The sequence below is a fragment of the Vicia villosa genome, linkage group LG1 (genome assembly GCF_029867415.1).
Source record: "Vicia villosa cultivar HV-30 ecotype Madison, WI linkage group LG1, Vvil1.0, whole genome shotgun sequence".
Taxonomy (NCBI): Eukaryota; Viridiplantae; Streptophyta; class Magnoliopsida; order Fabales; family Fabaceae; genus Vicia; species Vicia villosa.
This window is the reverse complement of record NC_081180.1, coordinates 119,607,938-119,629,265: the sequence shown is the minus strand read 5'-3', so window position 1 is coordinate 119,629,265 and position 21,328 is coordinate 119,607,938. Positions and strand designations below refer to the sequence as shown.

General features: G+C 33.2%; 3 protein-coding genes and 1 pseudogene across 3 annotated transcripts; 3 read left to right on the top strand and 1 right to left on the bottom strand.

Annotated features, from left to right (window-relative positions):
* The first annotated feature begins 1,254 nt into the window (after positions 1–1,254).
* Positions 1,255–5,574, top strand: LOC131644008 (sm-like protein LSM8). Its single transcript, XM_058914384.1, has 6 exons — positions 1,255–1,410; positions 4,213–4,310; positions 4,753–4,793; positions 4,895–4,969; positions 5,134–5,186; positions 5,284–5,574. Exons 2-6 carry the CDS (start codon positions 4,274–4,276, stop codon positions 5,372–5,374), a joined length of 297 nt encoding a protein of 98 aa, XP_058770367.1. The 5' UTR covers positions 1,255–1,410; positions 4,213–4,273; the 3' UTR covers positions 5,375–5,574.
* Positions 5,575–8,048: 2,474 nt separating this feature from the next.
* On the bottom strand, positions 8,049–11,103 carry LOC131644009 (pectin acetylesterase 12-like; annotated as a pseudogene).
* A 5,765-nt stretch (positions 11,104–16,868) lies between these two features.
* Positions 16,869–20,297, top strand: LOC131615642 (uncharacterized). The gene is made up of 3 exons (XM_058886785.1): positions 16,869–17,162; positions 17,325–17,999; positions 20,165–20,297. The coding sequence occupies exons 2-3, from the start codon at positions 17,328–17,330 to the stop codon at positions 20,207–20,209; spliced, it is 717 nt and encodes a 238-aa protein (XP_058742768.1). The 5' UTR covers positions 16,869–17,162; positions 17,325–17,327; the 3' UTR covers positions 20,210–20,297.
* Positions 20,023–21,124, top strand: LOC131615651 (uncharacterized). Its single transcript, XM_058886798.1, has 2 exons — positions 20,023–20,703; positions 20,782–21,124. Exons 1-2 carry the CDS (start codon positions 20,230–20,232, stop codon positions 20,992–20,994), a joined length of 687 nt encoding a protein of 228 aa, XP_058742781.1. The 5' UTR covers positions 20,023–20,229; the 3' UTR covers positions 20,995–21,124.
* The last annotated feature ends 204 nt before the right edge of the window (positions 21,125–21,328 follow it).

Sequence of the window (21,328 nt, the reverse complement as noted above, 5' to 3'; positions counted from 1 at the left end):
GTGAGTGAGGAAATTGTAATTCTAGAAAGTCCTTTTGCAGATGAAGTAAAAGGTTAGGACTGTGACTAGGACCTCATAATATTTCTCATGGACTAACTTAATAACAATGTCAAACTAAGAATCTAACCTTAATATAGAAGATCGAGAATGTTGGTGAGTAGTTTTTTTTGAGAGTGTCATGTCAATAATCTATAATACTATCAAAATAATAAAATACAAACGATAATATGATATCGTAATTCCTAATACAAACATTATCCTAGTGAGTATGTTATACCCTTTTGTTTCTTCACAGTCTCTGGTGCTGCAATATCGTTCGTGCCTCTGATAGGATGACATCTACAATGGCGCTCCCAAAAGCCCTTCCAGAAAGTCTCTTATGTCTATACTCGTTCGCGCAAGATATATAATATGACAACATGTATGCAACATATCAACGACATGATCTACCATAATTTGTCCCACCTCTAATATCTCCTGATGTGTTGGACTAGGTGGCTCTCTCTCTCTCTCTCTCTCTCTCTCTCTCTCTCTCTCTCTCTCTCTCTCTCTCTCTCTCTCTCTCTCTCTCTCTCTCTCTCTCTCTCTCTCTCTCTCTCTGTGTGTGTGTGCGCGCGCGCATCTACTACCATATAAGGATGTGACACTCTTAAATACCACTCGACGTATTTTTTGAAAATCAAATTCTAAAACCATAGAAATGCATTTTTCGTATTCCTTAAAAATCAAATTTTAAAATCATACGGAAGTGTATTTCTGTATTAATCAATTGATGTTGAACACTTCAATTGGTTGCATATTCAGAGTAGAAACTTAAAAGTGGTTTGAGAGAGATTGAGAGAATTTGTTGGAAATGAGGAACGGAAAGTGTCTCACACTTTTTTTATTAAAAACTCTTTTAAAAATGTTTTTCCGTAAGTTATACGGAGATACATTCTAATATTAATTTTTGTTAAAAATTAAAATAATGCTCACTTACAAACAAATTAAGTGTGAACTGGGATGTGATGGAAAGTAAATTTTTTTGGTATTTCAATGATAGTTTTGTTTTCCATAATGGTGTGAGAAAGAATGCTTAAGGTGGGAAAAGTAATTTCCTTAGTTCACACATGATAATAAACATTACTATAAGATGTGGTTTTATATGTTTGATATAGTCACACACAGATAGCAAAATTTTGTTATAAAAAATAATTATATTTTATGTTTTAGATAAATTTTATTGATATGCATTGTGTAAAAAAAATATATATCCTAGGCCGTTATACAAAGTGCCCTAAAAGTTAATAGAGGCCACTTCAAATTTCATTTTCCCCAAATCAAAACCAAAACCCCCCACCTCCTCCTCGTCTCTTGGTGGTGACAACTGACGATCACTGTCTTCCGTCACGCTCTCCTTCATACCCATAGGTACATATTTTGTCCCCGTTTGTTCTCCTCAATTCCTTTTATTCATTTCTGTTTCGTTTCTATTGCTTACTCTACTTTTCAAATTTGCATCGTGATTATACTATTCTTGCTGCTAATTGTCTGCGCTAAGCTTTCTGTGTGGTATTGTATTAGCATACTTGTATATACAAAAAGAATGATATGAAATTTGTTTGTATACTATAGAGGTATTTTGAATGGCATCATTAAGGTAAATATAGGGAAAGTGGTTAACTTTGTTTGTGCAAAGAAAGCACCAAATATGATTACTTTTTTATAATATCTTGATTTTGAATGACAACATTGCATCACACTTAATCTCCAAGGGAATGTCAAAATCAGGCAAGGCTAACCACTGGGGCAGAAGTAACAGCCACTTTAAGCTGTTGCAAAGCATTTGCAGCAGCCTTATTTCATTGAAATCCCTCCGTTTTTGTTAACTTAATCACTGGTTTTGCAATTTTACCTTAATTTGCGATGAACTTTCTATAATATTTGGTCAGCCCCTAAAATCCACGCACGTCTTTAACATTTTTAGGAGTAGGCCAATTAATAACAGTATTCACCTTGTTCGGATCCACGACCACTCCTTGATGTGAAATTATATGACTAAGATATTCCACATGCTTTTGACCAAAGGCACATCTTTGGTCATTTGCCACAAATTGATGTTGTTGTAGTTCAAGTAGGCCCGATAATAGTTGCAAGTCATCCTTCTGTTTCTTGGGCAAACTACTAACATTCATCTCCATGGTAACAGACCAAAAAGAACCTGTCAGAAAAGAATCCTCTGTCACAATCCTTTGCTAAGTAGAAAGAATCCCAACACTATTGTGAGCCTGTAGCTGAACTGTTTTCCTTTCATAAATGAACGTCATGGTCGTTGTCTTCCAATCCATTGTGACACTATCTAATGTTTCAAACCATATAATGTTTTCTCCCAACACATGCCTCTAAAGTGATAGTGGTTCTGGTTCCTCCTAACTCCAACCAGATTCCAGTGCATTTACCAAGTGTCATGATACAGTGGCCTTCACCCAACCGAACTCCCAATGGCGTGGAGGGAACCATAGTTAACCCCAATGCTTCAACCACTGTTGGGGAAACAAAATTTTGTCGTGCTGTCATCAATGAGGACAAGAACAGAAGCGTCGTTCCCAAACCCTTACAACTTCATAGTGCAAACCCCCCAAACCTTATTGATTATCACAACCAAAAACATCTAAAGTTTTACGATCCAACTCTTCACCCTCTTTCTCCTTTTCAGAGTCAACATCAATAGTCACCCAGAACATTCAAACAAAGATGATGTGTTGCACATTGATGGAGAGTGTCATTGTTCATTACAATGGAACCACAACCCCTTTGACCATTTCTCATGTAACTCTGAAAACGGTCCGCTAGAATGACATGTATCTTCGTTGGTGCTACCACGACAACTCATCACAGAAGGAATGGGTCTAGAGGATCCAGAAGAAACACTGGAACCAGTAGGGAAATTGGACTTATTTGAACTCCAAGAGGATCCAGATTGTTGTTACCCGTTACAGGGAGACTTGTGTTGGATTCCAATTTAATTTATTGGACGGGCCCAAGGTGTGTGTTGATTCAAATAATGATTACGAGGTTTGTACGTCCGAACTCTTGAACAAATATCGTGAGTTGCATGGCCAAATTATGGTTGCGAGGTTTGCATGTCCCAACTCTTGAACAAATATCGTGGTGGAGACCAGCGATGAAATAACTCATAAATTGTTACTCTAGTAAACGTCCACAACTCTGGGAAACTTCCTTTGACGCACAAATACATTTGATCTTAGCTATCAATACATCCCTCTGGCCATCTAGACTTAATTTCGGACGATCCAAACAATGCTCAACGACGTTCATTAATCGGGCATCTTCGGGGGCTTGAAAAGGGAGGTCAGACCAATTTTATAGAGCAGAGATATATATCAAAATGCCGCAAGGTGTGATAGAGCAGAGATATATATCAAAATACAGCCAGGTATGATAGAGCAGAGACATATATCAAAATACAGCAAGGTATTGAATTATCAAGGGATGAACAATCTGCAATTGCAGGTCAGAGTATCAGCTCCTCAGTAAGAAGAAAATGTTTATCTCGCTGCCTAACCATATCAGGTGCTAACAATCTCATTCCTATCTCCTCCCCCCACTCACCCACCCACACACACACACACACACACACACTCATGTTGGGGAAATATTCTAACTAACTGCCAGCTCCTCGTGTAAACTCTCTTCTACACTTTGGCCTTCTCCTTGTTACAGCCCACCACCAACACATCTCCCTCTATTGGATTGCGCCTAACCAAACTCCTATCCAACTGGGGCATTTGAATAAGTTGGAGAAAAAGGTCTACAGTTTAAACTCTAGTTACTAACATAATATACCGACAATTAGCATTTGCTTATAAAAAACTGAGTTTTTTACCCTAATGATTGCATAGCTATTAACAAGAGGCAAATTATTTTCTAGGTTTGTATGGGTTAGCATTCTTGTAGTTTGAACAATAATCATTCAAGCAGGGTTTTTCTCAGTCTGATTATGAGTTTTCTGTCTTTTTTTATTGAGGTGTCGGTATCCCAGCTATACTATCGCGAACTTGCAAAACCCTACTAACCAAGTTTAATCCTTGATTGATTTTGCGAATCATATTATTTGCTGCTCTTTTATAAATATATACATTTTTACTTTGTTTGGCATTTATCTGCATTTAGTTATATAATGTTTGGATTTGATATTGAGCACTTTTACAGTTGTGATAGAAGTTTGACAATCAACTAAGCCAATTAGCCAGTCAGTAACTATCTCTGCAAGATGTCGGCTGGACCTGGACTAGAATCCCTCGTAGATCGTAAGTGATATGTAACATGTTTCCTGTTTTTGTATGATGCTAAATATTTTTCTTCTTAGTTACATATTATTATTGAGAAATGCCAGCATCAAGCCCTCTAACTCACCCTTTTAACACACACCAATAATATTAATAAACGCTATTTTAGTTTTTGAAGTACACCTGAGTTGGCCATATTAAGATATTGAATACACAACTTTTACAAAAACTTACTTTTTTAGACTTGTTAGACATTGCTCTTAGGTAATTCATTGCGAAAACTTACTTTTTTAGACTTGATAGACATTGCTCTTAGGTAATTCATTACAAAAACTTACTTTTTTTAGACTTGATAGACATTGCTCTTAGGTAATTCATTAGAATATGCCGATATTTAAATATTATGTGTTTAAGTGATGGTTATCAATGTTTACTTTCACTAAAGCTTTTATTACTTTGGCAGAGACAATATCAGTCATTACAAATGATGGACGGAATATAGTGGTAAGCCTTGTGTACTCTGCATGAAATTAACTCTTGATTGCTTGTAATTTTAAACTGCCCAACACTGTTTTAACTTCTAATTATGATGCTTTCCTATTAAGGGTGTCCTAAAAGGCTTTGACCAGGCGACAAATATAATTCTTGATGAGTCTCATGAACGAGTTTATTCTACTAAGGTATGAATAAATGATATTCTGCATTTGTTTAAAATTTGATTATTCATGACTTTGGTGACATAATGTTTGCACATTTTATCGGATTCTTTCTTGTGAGTTATATTTTGGCGTTGCTCGTTTTACATGTCTTCTTTTTGTCGCCTCATTCTTGTTTCTAATGACAGGAAGGTGTCCAGCAGCTTGTTCTAGGTTTATACATCATTAGGGGTGACAACATGTATGCTGGTTTCTCCAATATATTTTCAACTTTATCTGTTTTAGACTCAGGATACCCGCGTTTTTGAACCCTAACCCCTTTGATTTGAATTTTGCAGAAGCGTTGTTGGTGAACTGGATGAGGATCTAGATTCCAACCTAGATTTGTCCAAGCTTAGAGCCCATCCCTTGAAGCCCGTCATCCACTGAAGCGAACTTATGTTAGTTGTTAGGACTTAGGAGTTGCTTGCTTGTATGGAACTCATGGCCTTCAAGGGTGGGGAAAGATCACATCTCTTATTATATGTAAAAGTCATGATTTTATTAACACATATTTTGTTAGCATCAGTTTTATTTTTTGACAGATAGCATCAACAATTTACTCACCAATGAAAACATAAATTAGTGTGCTTCTGGTGTTATAAACACTATCTGTAAAAGTATTGAGGAGTGAGGTATTGCAGGTTTGATCCTATAGTCCAACATATCAAATATTTTGCCAATTTATTATGGTCTCAGTAATTTTGATAAATAATCACGAATGGGTTTTTCAAACAATGATGTAGCGATTACAATTTTCATGTTATGTACTTGAAAAACTCCCAACATTGCATTGGGATGCGGGATGAAGCGGAATTATCAGGGACCATACTGGTGGATGAGTGGTCATACACAATTTATGGTTCAACTTGCACCTTTTTGACTGACTTATTGGTGTGTTGGAGGGATTAATCATTACTAGAGCTGAGAAGTTTGCTCAAGATTGAATTGCAATTGGATTCAGAGCGTGTGGATAGTTGCAACTTGCAATGTTAAACTTTCCAAAGTTCATTATTGTAAAAACTGAATAATATATCTAGTATAAAAAAATGTACAAACTCTATATTAGAGGGATACTCTCCTTGGTGGTGCCTCTCACACCTTTAAAAATTTAAAAATGTCCTTGCATATCCGGATACATTCAAAATCACGCCTATCTTTTTCTTTTTTAAGTTTTATCCCAATTTTTTTTTAAATAGTCTGAAGATGTATCTCTGTATTATATTTGGGTGTATCATAAGATGTATCTCCGAAATACTCCCTTAACTCAATTTATGGAGTTTGTTATTTACGCAAATGATTTGAGTAACAACTCACTGATATTTTTAGAGTTGTATCTCTGGACATGCCTAGCGAGAAAGTTGATAAAACACCACCTTGTATGATTTTCTTCGTGCTAAAGCAAGTAACCATTCCAAAACCCTTGAAATTTTTTATCTCATTTTCAATTAACTTTTCAACACCAAAACATCCTTCTTATATTTCATCACTTCAAAGGAAGCAAAACAAGCTGGAATTGCACTCACTAGACAAGACTATGTTTTGATGATGATGGTGTGAAGAAGGATGATAAATCAAACATATTTATCATGACCGAGTAGAAAGTGGTCTAAGAGAGATTCATGAAAGCTAATGACATCATGAAATTGCACATCAAAGAGCAACTTATGAAGATTGCATATCTAGAAACAGATTTGAAACCACCGTCAGAACCGATTAAAACAAAAGGTAACCCCTAAAGAGGTAAAATCGACTAAAAGTGACAACTCCATGAGACAATCCCCATCATATTTTGAACATGTTGACTCATATTTTATGAATTCTTCAACTCCAAATTCCCAAAATATTTTCAAGGGTGCACTCATTAGTAAACCATCTCCTCCACCGCTATTACCAAAAATTAAATTCATTGGAGAGATGTCGCTTTCTATGTACAAATGCATCAAGCGGATTGTAAATGTTGAAAGCGTTGAGATTTGTAGTTTTCGAGTTGTTTCGGGTTTATTCAGTATAGGAGAGGAGGACCACCAATTTTTCCGTCATCATCTTATACAAGAGATGACGATGCATAGGAAATCATATACAAAGCTATACGGAAACAAAGCAAATTTAGATACAATTCTCAATACTCTTGTTCCTTGTCTTAGTGGTTCGACTCCGTTTGACAAATGGACGCGTTTTCCGAAAATGAGACATCGTATTGCAATTTCTTATTATAGGGTATGCATTGATTTAACACGATATGGTTTCTCATAAACATTCTTTCCACTTCGGAGTAAGTCACCTCATAATCCATCCAAACAAATCATGTGTATTGGTTGGTTATAAAAAAACAATATTTTGTTCAAGTTTATTTGAAACTGGAATGTCCTATACCAAAGACTTCCCCAGAGTGAACAACACATTTCACACAAGATGTTGAAACATGGCTGAATCACTTTTTTGAAGGATGGAAGAGTCCACCAAATTGAACAACATTAAACGATAAGCAAATAAGGAAAGATCGAATATTGAGCCACCAATAAATTTAGGTATGACTCAAATTTTGATGCGTTTTAGTTGTAATCTAACAATATAACACATTTTTTATGAGTAACACATTGCATAATGTAAAAACTGAATCATATATTTCAAACATTAAAAAATATACATCCAATAATCTGTTTATAGACTATTCTAATATATTTAGCCTAACTAATAAACTAAATATTCAAATATAAATTACTATTAACAATAATTACCTTAAAAATAAATCATTTATATTATTCTTTTGAGCAAATATCATGGCATGTGTGTTTCTGTAGTAACGATTACACTGGAGTTTTATTTTTAAAGGCAATACACTGAAATAATAAGAGCATATATCAAAAAATAAAATAGTAAGACTGACATGTAATTGGAGTTAAAAGGTTAAGAGTCAGTAACAATAACTTGAAAGAATATGTGGATTTTATCCTCAATAGTTTAAAGTGCCAAGCTAGTTTACCACAAGAATCCAGTCTTATCTCACTAAGTAAGTCGCCTCAGAAGGTCAACTTAATTATGATAATATGGAAGACCAAAAGATAAAATGAGGAATCTTTTTATTTGATTCCAACTAAAAGGGAAACATCGTATTGAGAAAATCTCAGTTCCATGTATATGTTTACCTTATTACAATGTATAAATTATATGGTAGTCTATAACCCCTCCCAAGCTTTGTAAAAATCAAAAAGGAATAGCCTTAGCATTCCCAACAAATTGATCTATACATAAAAATTTCTTTCCCTAACTACCAATCATGGAAGTAGTCTATTGCATATTTTCAAATTGCAGACGAGTGAGATGAGCGAGACCAACGAAATTCGGCTCATCTGAAAACTAGATGGTGGCATGTGTTATCACAAGGGTAAGGACAGTCGATGTCCTTAACACCGGCTCGGTTAAAATACCAGTCTCCGACGGCCAGAGCAATTGCCTACATATTGCCAATGCATATCGGTTAGAGATAAGACAAAAATGATAAGATCTTAAACTATGTTATAGAATCGCCACTGCTGCATAACACTATCACTATGTTATATATTATAATCAATAAACAAAGAAAGCAGATACAATTTCAATATAAATACTTATGTGACAGAGACCTTGTTTCCAATGACAGGAGAGTTGTCAGCAAACCATGTGTCTGGTCTCTCAGATTGGCAGTGAGCAAAGCATGAATTTATGAACAGTCCATTTTGATTTGATCTTGAGAACCCTCTAACAACATTCAGCATGTGATTCCTGAATCCTGTATTAGATTATAGTTAAATGGTTTAATAAACTCAGAAATTTCTGTGCTTTTTAATGAAAGCATTTTCTCATGCAATTAACCACCTTGAAGAAATTGGATTTGTGGACTGGTACATTTAGCATGGTTTAATCTGCAATCATGCCAATAGCCGCGGGGATCGTTCGCTGGAGGAGCTAAGCTTGATTGGATCTATCAACAAAACAAAATGTTAATATGTCAGGTAATGCATCACAACAGCCATATAGATAATATAACAGATTTATCGGAGTTTAGATAACCGAGTTAGGAATTAGACATTTACCTGCCATGAGTCATAGGCTGTATTAAGAATGAATAGCGGGGTTCTGATACCGGAAATCAAATTCTCAGGAAAGAAGCACTGAAAGAAAGGAAAAATATATCACAGAAAGGTCAACTCAGAATAATTACTAACTAAGAAGCATTTAATTTTCAACAAATTCATTCAAATGAAACTATAACTTCAAGATTTTTCGAGTAGGATATATCGGTGATTACCGAGGCGGGATCAAGATGATTACTACAAGCGCGTGGAAGATTCCTCTGCGCTCCCTGCAATAAGTGGACAATATATTTATCATCACCATGCTTTATAATGTTAAATAACAATGCCAAATGGCGATCCCGAGAAGAAGAACAAAAAAGTGCAGTACCTGTAGGGTTACAACACCATTGAAAAAATTCTTGAGGGTATGTCCACCAGCTACATCAACACTATAACTCAAAGGGGAAACAAACAACTAAGAATTAATTTTAGGACAAAAAATCGAATGACGCTTGTAGAATGAAATACTGAAGTTAGGCACTCACGCGTCAAGAAATAAACCAGCATCACTAAGACACTTCACTTTGGTAGTCCTCGGCAGGAGACCTCGAAATTCATCGCAGTGTAAAATCGTAGCTAGACCACCAGCAGAGCATCCAGAAAGAAGAGCCTAAACCAAACAAAGTTGTAACTAAAATGAGAAAAAATATTATTTGAGAAGCATGGTTCACGCGCGAATGTGTATAAGAACAACCTGCTTGGCATAACGCATTCCCTTAGACAACAATTCTTCGATTGCAGCCAACCAAATGCGCTGTCCTCTAAATTGCAGTCGCGCGGCCTATCCCAAACAGATAATATTCACAAATCAGTAACTTATGAAAAACAACGGTAAAGTTGGCTATCGGTTTTGAAGGAATTACCCTATTTTCACTATCACCGGTAAAAGAGGCACCATCACAGTAACGAATTTTCACTCTATTCCAGTTAAAAAAATCTACAATCATAAGGAGCAATATGAGCCAAACAGCTATACAAATCCCTTTTAAGCATAATATAATTCAGTTGCATAAAAAAAAACCTGGATTCTCTTGAGGATTATTGCTCATTATTCCCGTAAAAGGTATCGCCTTCTCCATGAAATTCGATGATCCACGCCGCGTTGGTCTTGCGATAGACGCATGTTCTAACGTTATTACACCATCCACCTCCCTGCCACAGAATTCCACATAAATATCATCAAACAAGAGTTCCCAACAACACTTCAAAAACTCTTCTGTATGAGATCTTAGCTCGGTATACAATATGAACATGTTAAGGAAAACCTATAGGAAACATTGAATTATAAAACAATATGAAAAAGATCATGAGATACCTCTAAATTAACAAGCCAGCTATTTGCTCCCGATCCGTATCCGCGATCGAAATGATAAGCAGGCAATGTTCCAATCCAAACAAACTGCCAAAAACAAAAATTCATCATATTCAGCCTAATCAAAAACTAAAAAAAAAAATCAAACATTGAGAAAATTCTCAAACTCTACACAATTTTTCAAGTTAACCAACCAAAAGCAAGGTTGGTATACCATATAGTATACCCTTGAAGACCTGTTTGTCACATGCACTGTTTTATTCACACACATAACTTACAAACTTGAAAAGATACAAAATTTGGGGTAAATTATTTGACTGAATAATAATTTTCAGAAACAAAAATTCAAAGAAAAATTTTTTATAAAAAAAATAATTTTAAAAAGGGTTAGAAGTGGATTATACCAGCTCCTTTAGCAGCAGCAGATTGAATAAGGGAGATTCCCACCATGCGAGGCTGATTGACAAGGTTGGAAAAAGAGTAACCTTCATGAGCTTCTAAGAGAGAGAGTTCAGTTTCATTGATGTGATATGCATCAACCCAGTTGATGAAAACAAGTCCTATTACAATGCTAACCCAGAAAAGCTTCACCATTGTTGTTCTATTCTGTGTTTTGTGAAAGAAACAAGACAACAGACAAAACACAAAGGTGCAAACTTTTTGGGTTATTTGTAACAAAAGGAAGGATATTTATTCTAGGAATTAATTAGGGACTAAAAAATAAAAATAAATAAATATAGAAAATATGAAGGGTAAGAAGAAGAAGATGAGGGAGATTTAGAATGGAACAAGACAGTGTTTGCTTTTGCCGGGCTTTTTAAGGTTTTTTGTCTTTATTATTAATTTATTTATTACAGTGAGATCAAGAAAAAATAAATAAATATATAAATAAAATATTTTTAAGGTTCATAAGAAGGGAATGCTAAAATGACAGCTTATGTACACTGGTCCCGGTCACAGTCACTCTCATTAACTGGATTGCTATTTTTAAATTTGTGTGTTATTTATTTTTAGATATTTTCAAATTCATTATTATAAAGTTTACACAAAAATGAATTCACCTTAAACTTTTTTGACAATCTTAAATAAACTCATACCTTGTAAGTTAACAATCTGTAATAAAGTTGTTACCTTATGTGTTACCTTATACATATAGAAATCAAATAAGTAACCTTACATTACAATCTTATAACTGAATGAATTTAAGGATATTAATTGGTCACCTTAAGAAAATTAATTGCCTTTTATAACAACAGCAACATGTGATTTTAAAATAACCAATTATTTAAATTATTCACATTATATCTAAATTAAATCGATTAATTATTTATATGATTTTAATTAAATTCTTATTTTAGACATGTTATTAATATGATTTTTAAAAAAAAAAATTATCCATATTCAAAATAAATATTAAATTAGTCTACTTTCGAAAATCACAAAAAAATATCTTAAATTAATTTTTTTTTAAAGATAAACTATATAAAAAAAATAAGATTATTTCTTTACCCACCTCCCTATGGGGTCACCCCAGCGAAAACCCTATTTTACCCTGTTTCGGAAATGCATTTCCGAAATTTTTTTCTAAATTTTTCCAGATTTCGGAAGTGCATTTCCGAAAAAATCCCAAAAATTGGGATTTTGACTAATTCCGAGATGCATCTCCGAAACAACAAAAAAAAATCTAAATAAATCCCAAAAATTAATTTTTAGGATATTAATTAATTCACATATATGAGTAATGAATAATAATTATATATTTTGATATAATTTATGAGTTATGAATAATAGCTATTATATATTTCTATCCTGATTCATATTTTAAAATTTAAAATAATTTTAATTAAAAAAATTAAAATAATTTCACTTACAAAATAGGTTATAATTTTTTATTTATATATTTATAATAATTGTTATATATTTATAAAAAAAATGAGTGTTTTAATTTATATATTTATATAATAATTATAATAATTATAATATATTTATAAAAATTATTATATATTTATATAATAATTATTATATATTAATTATAAATATATTTATATATTTATATAATAATTATAAAAATTAAAAAAATGAGTGTTTTAATTTATAATATTTATTATATATTTATATATTTATAAATTAATTATGATATATTTATATATTTATATATTAATTATTATATATTTATATATTATATATTTATATAAGTTAAAAATTATTTTTAACTTTAAAATTGTTTAGGAAATTTTGATTCAACTTGATTTTATTGATTAACCTTCATTTTATTGATTCACCTTGATTTTATACCTATTAATTGTATTGATTCACCTTCATTTTAATTTTTTAATAATTATTGAATTCTTTCGGAAGTGTATATCAAACATTCCAAGACCAATTTGGTCTTGGAATATTTCGGATATGCATCTCCGAAGACACCCCTCCCAAAAAAAAGGTGTTTTCGGGAATGCATCTCCGAAAACCCAAAAAAGGGGTGTGTTTTCGGAAATGCATCTCCGAAAACACCTTTTTTTCGTGTTTTCGGAAGTTCATTTCCGAAATAAGACAAATTTTGAAGAAAAAAACGTTTCGGAAATGCATTTCCGAAGTGAGGGTATTTTGAGTTTTTCACCGGAGGTGATCTAGAAAAGAGTGAGGTAGGGAAAGAAATTTCCAAAAAATAAACTTTTTATAATTGTTTTGAAATTTTTTTTTAAAAGTTTATCTGGAAATGAAACAAAAAATTATTTAAAAAATAAATCAAAACTAATTATAAACCATCTTAAGAAAATGGAATCTAATTGTGATAATAATTGGTTACAACATATAAATTATATATGATTATGGATTGATTGGTTATAAAAATTAACCGTCCATCAGCATCCTTAATGCTTTTTCACCTAATAAATTTAAAAAAATAATAATAATTCAAGGTGAATGCATGAGTATTATCATAATTAGAGTGGGTACTGCATGTTGTTGGAGCTAAGTTCTCTAAAAGAGTTTTTTTGGATGAAGTTGTCTGTCATATTGCAATTTATTTGATTAATATATCCTCATCCATGACAATAGGTTTCAAGACACATGCGAAGGTTTAGCGTGGAAAACTGATATCTATTTTGAAGGTTTTAGAATTTTGGTGTTTATGCATATTAATCAATGCAAGCTAGAAATTAGAGATGTGTTAATTGGTTATCCTGAATGTGTCATGGGATACAAGTTGTGGAAGATGAAACATGGAGAATCAAAATTAATTACAAGTATAAATGTTATCTTTGATGACTTCGTATGAGAATGAAGTGCAGAGACCTGAAGGTTAAAGTATCGAAAATTATGGTTGCAAAAGTTCAATTTGTGGTGAGGTTTTCTACTTGAAAGATTATAGATTGGGATAATGGTAAGGTTTTCACATCTAGTTGTAGAGAAGTGTAACCTACAAAGTTATAAGTTTTTGGTTATACAATGTGTTTAAACCTATGGTTAGAAGAATATGATGGAAAATATTCTTTGTACCAGTGGGATTGGAAATATTATGTATGGTATGGTTTGTAGTAGACCATGTTTAGCATATTTTATTAGTATAGTAAGTCGGTTTATGAAAATTTTGCGTTGAGTTTATTTGAATATTTTGAAGTAGATGTTGAGGTATTTGAATTTATCATTAAATAATGGTTTGAAGATAACATAGACAACTTAAGGGAATGATGCTTTGGAGGGATATGGAGATGCAAACTATGCTAGAAATGTGGACATTTATAAAAACCTAGTTAGGTTTTGTATTTATATTGTATGAGACGACTATTACTTGGAAGGTAGATTATTAATCTATTGTGTCATTATCTATAACTCAATCAAGGTATATTGTCATAGTTGAAGGGCTTAAAAGAAGACATTTGGTTAAGAGGTATGATTGGAGAAGAAATCACTCAAGTATATATGAAGATACAATTTGTTTGTCAAAGTGCAATTGATTTGGTTAATTATCAAATGTGTCGTGAGAGGGCACATCAACATTCATTTGTACTTCGTTAGAGGTGTGATTGAATCAAATGAGATTGTGGTTAAAAAAGTTGTTTTAGAAGGCAATATGACAGATGTGTTCACCAAGTTACTACCTAAGTGAAGGTTCAAACATTGTTTGTATTAGACCAATTTTGTCGAAGAGTGGTTCATGTTTGGAGAGAGAACGAGGTATTTGATCGGTAAATTGACATCGTCATCATTTGTTGATGCTTGCCTTAAAAACTCATCATTCATCTTTATGGCTACTACCTCGCTCGTGAGGCCCCAGTATAAGGACTGCAAAGTAGTGTGAAATAGGAATTGAAGCAATTTGTTTCATGTGTCACACTTAAAATTGTTTTATGCCAGTTTTGTTGAGAATAGGTTTCTAATCTTTGGGTTTAATCTAAGGGTTGGAAAGCACTTCATACATATTGATATTTAGTGATTCATATATTGAGAGGAATATATATTGAGTCTCAAACGAATAAAAATTAAGAGGTGTTCGCATGAATATGTTGTGCTAATTTTTTATAACTCATTTATAGTCTCTTGACTAAGTCTGTTGATTGGTAATGGATCAAAAAACTGTTATTTATTTTATAGTAAATCATTTTAGATCGAGTTGGATAAATAAGTTTTATGTGTTGATTCTTTAGTGTTTTTATTATTATTATTATTATTATTATTATTATTATTATTATTTACTACACTTTTGGTTGATAAATTATTATTACTTGAGACTGATTATTGCGGTTGTAATTCTCACACTATATTTTTTTCTTTTGACATATTTAAATTTTTTAATTTTCAATTTCACAACAACTACTTTAACCAATATCTTTATTATTAATATAAAGATCATGCATACAAATTGTTACACAAGCTGTCCATTCAAATAAAAAGGGGTGACTCTGAGTTTTGTCTTATTATTATTGAATCAATTTGTAATTTATTACAGTCCTTCTCAAATTTTGAGGTAAAGTTTGTCAAACGTCAAGCGAATTTGGTTGCTCATTCTCTTGCGAGGCGGCCAATTCTTGAGTTCGACATAGTTTATTGAGTTCGATTTCTCTTTGTATTGAACATCTTTTGATTAATGAAAGTCGTTGAGTTTGTTTTATTAAAAAAAATATATATAAAGATCATGCACACAAATTCAAGGGATTGTTCAAAATGGTAAAATGACAGACCTTAAATCTAGGCATCTTAGGTTTAATCTTGCTAGTCTTTTTTGAAGAAGATAAATATAAAAGCATCTATAGTGATAATACCTAATAAACACGTATACAGTGGAATACTGGAATCTTATCTATTTATTTTTAGTAAAAATATTTATAAACACTCTATCACTTCCACCCAACAATTCTACATTTTTTACTAAGGGTGTATTTGTTTTAGATGAAGTAGGAAAGAGAGAAGTTGGTGAGAGAGAAGTTGAAGAGAGATTACTCATTTCTCTTGTTTGGTTTGGTGAGAAATAGGGAAGAGAGAATGAAATTGTGTGGGCCCCATTACTTTTTCTAATCTTCCCACAAATGAGAAGAAAGGAGAAAGAGAAACAATTATTTGAGTTATTCCATATTTGCCATTGCATCTTTTTAATTAAGTCAAACACATAATATTTTTATATATTTTTATAGTAAGGATAATTTTGTCTTTTCAACATTTAACACACTTCTTTCTCTTTTATTTCTCTCATGTTTCTCTTATAACAAACAACCCTATAAATCTTTTTTATTTTTTATCTATTTCTCTCTTCTCATACCCTCTCTCACCTATTTCTCTCTTCTCACTTTCTCTTTACAACCAAGCACACCCTAAATGTGTGTGATATCATCATTCATATGTGATATATATATATATATATATATATATATATATATATATATATATATATATATATATATATATATATATATATATATATATATATACTCACCTTTGTCAAAAAGTGTGTTTATTTTTTATAAGTAAGGATTTCAATAAAAAGAGGATTTCTTAAACTAAGTGTCTGATGTCATTCATAATGGTAGCGTTTAATAAATACTAGTAATATATCATAGGAATCACATGTAAACATCATTTATTTATTTAATTTTAAATAAAGTATTTAATAAACACTTAACCACTCTAATTCATCAAGTCTTTTTTTTTACTAAATATATTTTACTATTAACTTAACATTATTATATTTTAAAATAGTTTATTTATTAAATTATAATTATTTTATTTATAATATTAAATTACAAAATAAATAAATTTATTTTTACTATATGTCTATTAATATTTTAATAGTGCAAGAAAACAAACTAATTTGCATAAATTATATATTTTTAAAATAATGACAAATTGATAAAATCATATATATTAACGAAATATGATTGGGTTAAATAAGTTTTTGGTCCCTATAAAATTACCAAATTTCGTTTTAAGTCCCTTCAAATTTTTCCTTCAAATTTCAGTCCTTACAAAATTTTCCGTCTTAAAAAATGGTCCCTGACGTTAAAAGCCACTAACGGCTGCTGATGTGTCAAGACAGGTGGAAATTTTTTAAACCAATTGTTAATTGTTTTAATCCAGCGTGTTTTTAAACCAATTGTTAATCCACCCTTATCTTTAACGTTGTCTTCTTCATCTGGTCCCTCTTCTTCTCTCTCGTGGTCCCTCTTCTGTCAACCCTTTCGTTTCCTTTTCATTCAAGTGGTCCCAACAACGACAACTCCTGGTTTTGAGTGCTCCGGTCCCAAAAAACGACAAGGTAAGTCCCACTTTCTCATTCTATTGTTTATTAATTGCGAATTTCTGTCTTGAATATTGTTTAGGGTTGGTTGTTCCTTGCATGCCATATACCATTGTTTAGGGTTTTATTTTGTTGTCAAGTCACTGTCTGATATACCATTGGTTTACTTGAAATGTTTAGGGAATGGGGTTATTTAAGGTTGTATTTTTTACCAATGGAAAATTTGTAAGAGATGAAGGGGTATCATATGAAGGGGGCGATGTTTTTGCTATAGCTGGTCAGGACCCAGATTTCTGGTCATATTTTGAAGCATGTGATTTACTTAAGTCTTTGGATGCTTCATTTATAAAGGAAGATGTGAAAATGTGGTGGAAGTCCGAACATGGCTCACTTGAAAATGATCTAAAACCACTTGTTAATGATGAGGATGCAACATTGTTAGCTATGTGTGCTGAGGAGACAAAGTCTGATATTGAGATATACACTGAGCCAAAAGAAAAAGAAAATGTTAATGTGGAGGAAAGTGAAGATGGTGAATCAAGTGAAGACTCTTTGGATGGCATACATTTTGATGATAGTGAAGAGGAGAGGATGAATGATATTGATGAAGATGTATGTGAAGAGATCAACAATGGTGCAGGTGGAGTAGAAAATGGTGCAGGTGGAGTAGAAAATGGTGCAGGTGGGATACATACAGGAATGATGACAGCAGAGATGGAAAGGGAACATTTAATTGATGATGAATACTTAACAGATGAGCTTGATAGTGGGGCAGATGATGATAGTGATGATGGTAGGCCTTCAGTGATAAGGTTTAGGGATGATGAAAAACTTAGAAAGGAATTTAAGTTCAAGGTTGGAATGGAATTTTCATCTCTGAAGCAATTTAAAAAGGTTGTACTGGAACACAATGTGTTGAATGGTAGGGAAGTTAAGTTTGCCAAAAAATGATGGGGAAAGGTGCAGGGTTATTTGTAAGGATAAACAACAATGTGGTTACACTTTTTTATGCAGTAGAGTTTTGAGAACTGAATCTTTCAGGATTAAGACTTTAATTCAGAAGCACAAATGTGGAAGAAAGTTCTTCAACAAGAATGCTAATGCTGATTGGGTGTCTAGAATAATTGTGGACAAGTTGAAGAACAATTCAGGTGTGAAATTGAATGAGATTGTTTCTGATGTTAGATTGAGGTTTGCCACAGAAATTACTGGATGTAGGGCTTTCAAAGCAAGGCAAATAGCTAGAAGGGTTGTTGAAGGTGACTCAGCCAAGAAGTATAGTATGTTATGGTCATATGGAGCTGAATTGAGAAGGGCATGTATAGGTAATACATTTAAGTTGAACATTTCTGGTTTGCCACCTAAGTTTGAAAGGTGCTACATGTGCTTTGATGGTACAAAGAGAGCATTCAAGAATGGTTGTAGACCTTTCATAGGATTGGATGGTTGTCACTTAAAGAACAAATATGGTGGAATATTGTTGATAGCTGTCAGTAGGGATGCTAATGATCAGTATCTTCCACTTGCCTTTGGTGTTGTGGAGACTGAGTGTAGGGACTCTTGGAGCTGGTTTATGAGGTTGCTACTTGAAGACATAGGTTCTGATAATAGGTGTTGCTTCATTTCTGATCAGCAAAAGGTGTTATTTGTTAATCTTTCTTTCCTTATATGTGATTATATGTGATTTTAGATATTAACTTAGGTCTTTATATGCAGGGATTGGTGAATGTATTTGAGGAAGACTATCCTGAATTTGAGCACAGATTTTGCTTAAGACATTTGTATGCTAACTTCAAGAAGAAGTTTGGGGGTGGTACACTCTATAGAGATCTAATAATGACTGCAGCAAAGGCAACCTATTTTGAAGATCATGAGGCTAAGATGAATCAAATTAAAGAGGCAAATCCAGATGCCTATGAATGGATGAATGCTATTCCCAAGAATAAGTGGTGTAAGCATGCCTTTCCCTTTTACTCTAAGTGTGATGTTCTTATGAACAACCTAAGTGAATCTTTTAATGCTACTATTTTGATGCAAAGAGATAAACCTATACTTACCATGTTTGAATGGATTAGGAACTATCTAATGGGTAGGTTTGCCACTCTTAGGGAGAAGGTAGAGAATTACAAAGGAGTGATTATGTCTAAGCCACTTAGAAGGTTAGATAGGGAGATAGAAAAAAGTGCTAGTTGGCTGCCCACTTATGGAGGTAGATTAACATTTCAGGTTACTCATGTAATGTTCACAGATAGTTTTGTTGTGGACTTGGCAAAACATACTTGTTCTTGTAATTTTTGGGACTTGGTAGGGATCCCATGTAGACATGCTGTTGCAGCCATACATAGGAAGGTAGATAACCCCATTAACTATGTACACAAGTGTTATCATAAGTCTACCTATGTATCATGTTACAATGAAGTTATCAGTCCTATTAATGGCCAAAACAAATGGCCAAAGACCACTGACCCTGAAATCTTGCCACCTAGTTATAAGAGAGGTCCTGGCAGACCAAAGAAATTGAGAAGAAGAGAGGCTGATGAAGAAAGTCAAACAAGGTGGCAAAGGACTAACACAAATCATAGGTGCAAGATTTGCTTTGAATATGGACATAACAAAAGAACTTGTAAGAAAAACAAACAGCTAGCAGTTATTGTTGGTGAAGTAGCAAGAGATGTACCAAGAGATGTACCAACAGATGTACCAACAGGTGTTGCACCCACCCAAGGAAGCCAAACACCTAATGTGGGAACTTCTGGAGTCAAAAAAAGGGTAAGTAATTGAACTAAATTGGTTACACTTATTTTGGTTGATTTTCTTACAATTACATTGGTTGCAGGCTTTTGTGCAAGTAGGAGGGAAATCAAAGAAGTCAAAGTCTACTGCAAATGTAGGAGGGAAATCAAAGAAGTCAAAGTCTACTGCAAATGTAGGAGGTTCTGTGCAAACTAATGATGTGCCACAACATGAAGCTGTAAGTGAGAATCAAGCTGAAGATGTGCCTCATAGCAATGAGAATCAAGCTAATGATGTGCAAGCTAATGATGTGCCACAACATGAAGCTGTAAGTGAGAATCAAGCTGAAGATATGCAAGCTGAAGATGTGCCTCCTAGCAATGAGAATCAACCTAATGATGTGCAAGCTAATGATGTGCAAGCTAATGATGTGCCACAACATGAAGCTGTAAGTGAGAATCAAGCTGAAGATGTGCCTCCTAGCAATGAAGCTGTAAGTGAGAATCAAGCTAATGATGTGCAAGCTAATGATGTGCCTCATAGCAATGAAGATGTGCCTCATTCACAAAACACTGTTAGTTCAGCTGAGGCAATGAAAAAGTATTGTGGAATTGATCCTGATGAATTGGAGGCCTTGTTAGATGATGAGGAAATACTTGATATTGCACCATTGAGAATTGATACTAGTCCTGTCAAGAGTAAAAGATCTGGTCCCAAGACCTTTATTGGAAAATGCCCCAAGGTTCCAAAACCTGTCAAACCATCCATTGCTCCAAAGGTGTCCAAAGCTGCCAACAAGCCAACTATGTCAACTATGAGTGACCCTGTAAGTTTGTAACAAGTGGTGATATACCTTGGCATGATGTGTTTATAAACCATTGTTAACTGTTTTTTGTCTTAATAGGTGAAGGCAATGATATCACCAAGGAAAAAGTCCAATCTTGCTGCATCTCCAATTAGAAAGAGTGATAGACTAAGGACTTTGAAGGCAAAAAATATACAAGGGCCTGGAAGGGATCAAAATGATCCACTTGAAATTCCTGATGAAGACTCTACTGTGAGCAGTGCTAGTGGTAGAAAGCCATGGGCTGACATCCAAAAGAGCATGACTCAGTGATCCAAAATTGTCCTACTGTTTTGTTATTTACTTTGAAACATTTGTGTGATGTACTATGAACCACTTTTGGATGTATCTCTTTTGTTTTGAACTGGATCTAAGATGTATTATGAAGATGTATTATGAACCACTTTTGGATGTATCTCTTTTGTTTTGTACTGAACCTAAAATGTATTATGAACCACTCTTATGTTATCAGTTGCTTTGGTTTTTCATTTATGTGTATCATAACAAACTAAATTGAAACAAGAACTACATTGTATTTCATTAAACAAGAACATCAAACAATAACATCAAACAAATACATCAAACAATGAACATAACCAAACTACAT

What these genes read in the sequence shown, in the direction of transcription:
- LOC131615642 (XM_058886785.1), top strand. Translation starts at nt 17,328, where the DNA reads ATGGGGTTATTTAAGGTTGTATTTTTTACCAATGGAAAATTTGTAAGA. An exon ending in GAAAGGAATTTAAGTTCAAG is followed by an intron (nt 18,000 to 20,164) that starts GTTGGAATGGAA and finishes ATGAGAATCAAG; the next exon opens with CTAATGATGTGCAAGCTAAT.
- LOC131615651 (XM_058886798.1), top strand. Translation starts at nt 20,230, where the DNA reads ATGCAAGCTGAAGATGTGCCTCCTAGCAATGAGAATCAACCTAATGAT. An exon ending in TGTCAACTATGAGTGACCCT is followed by an intron (nt 20,704 to 20,781) that starts GTAAGTTTGTAA and finishes TTGTCTTAATAG; the next exon opens with GTGAAGGCAATGATATCACC.
- LOC131644008 (XM_058914384.1), top strand. Translation starts at nt 4,274, where the DNA reads ATGTCGGCTGGACCTGGACTAGAATCCCTCGTAGATC. An exon ending in AACGAGTTTATTCTACTAAG is followed by an intron (nt 4,970 to 5,133) that starts GTATGAATAAAT and finishes TTCTAATGACAG; the next exon opens with GAAGGTGTCCAGCAGCTTGT. An exon ending in ATCATTAGGGGTGACAACAT is followed by an intron (nt 5,187 to 5,283) that starts GTATGCTGGTTT and finishes TGAATTTTGCAG; the next exon opens with AAGCGTTGTTGGTGAACTGG.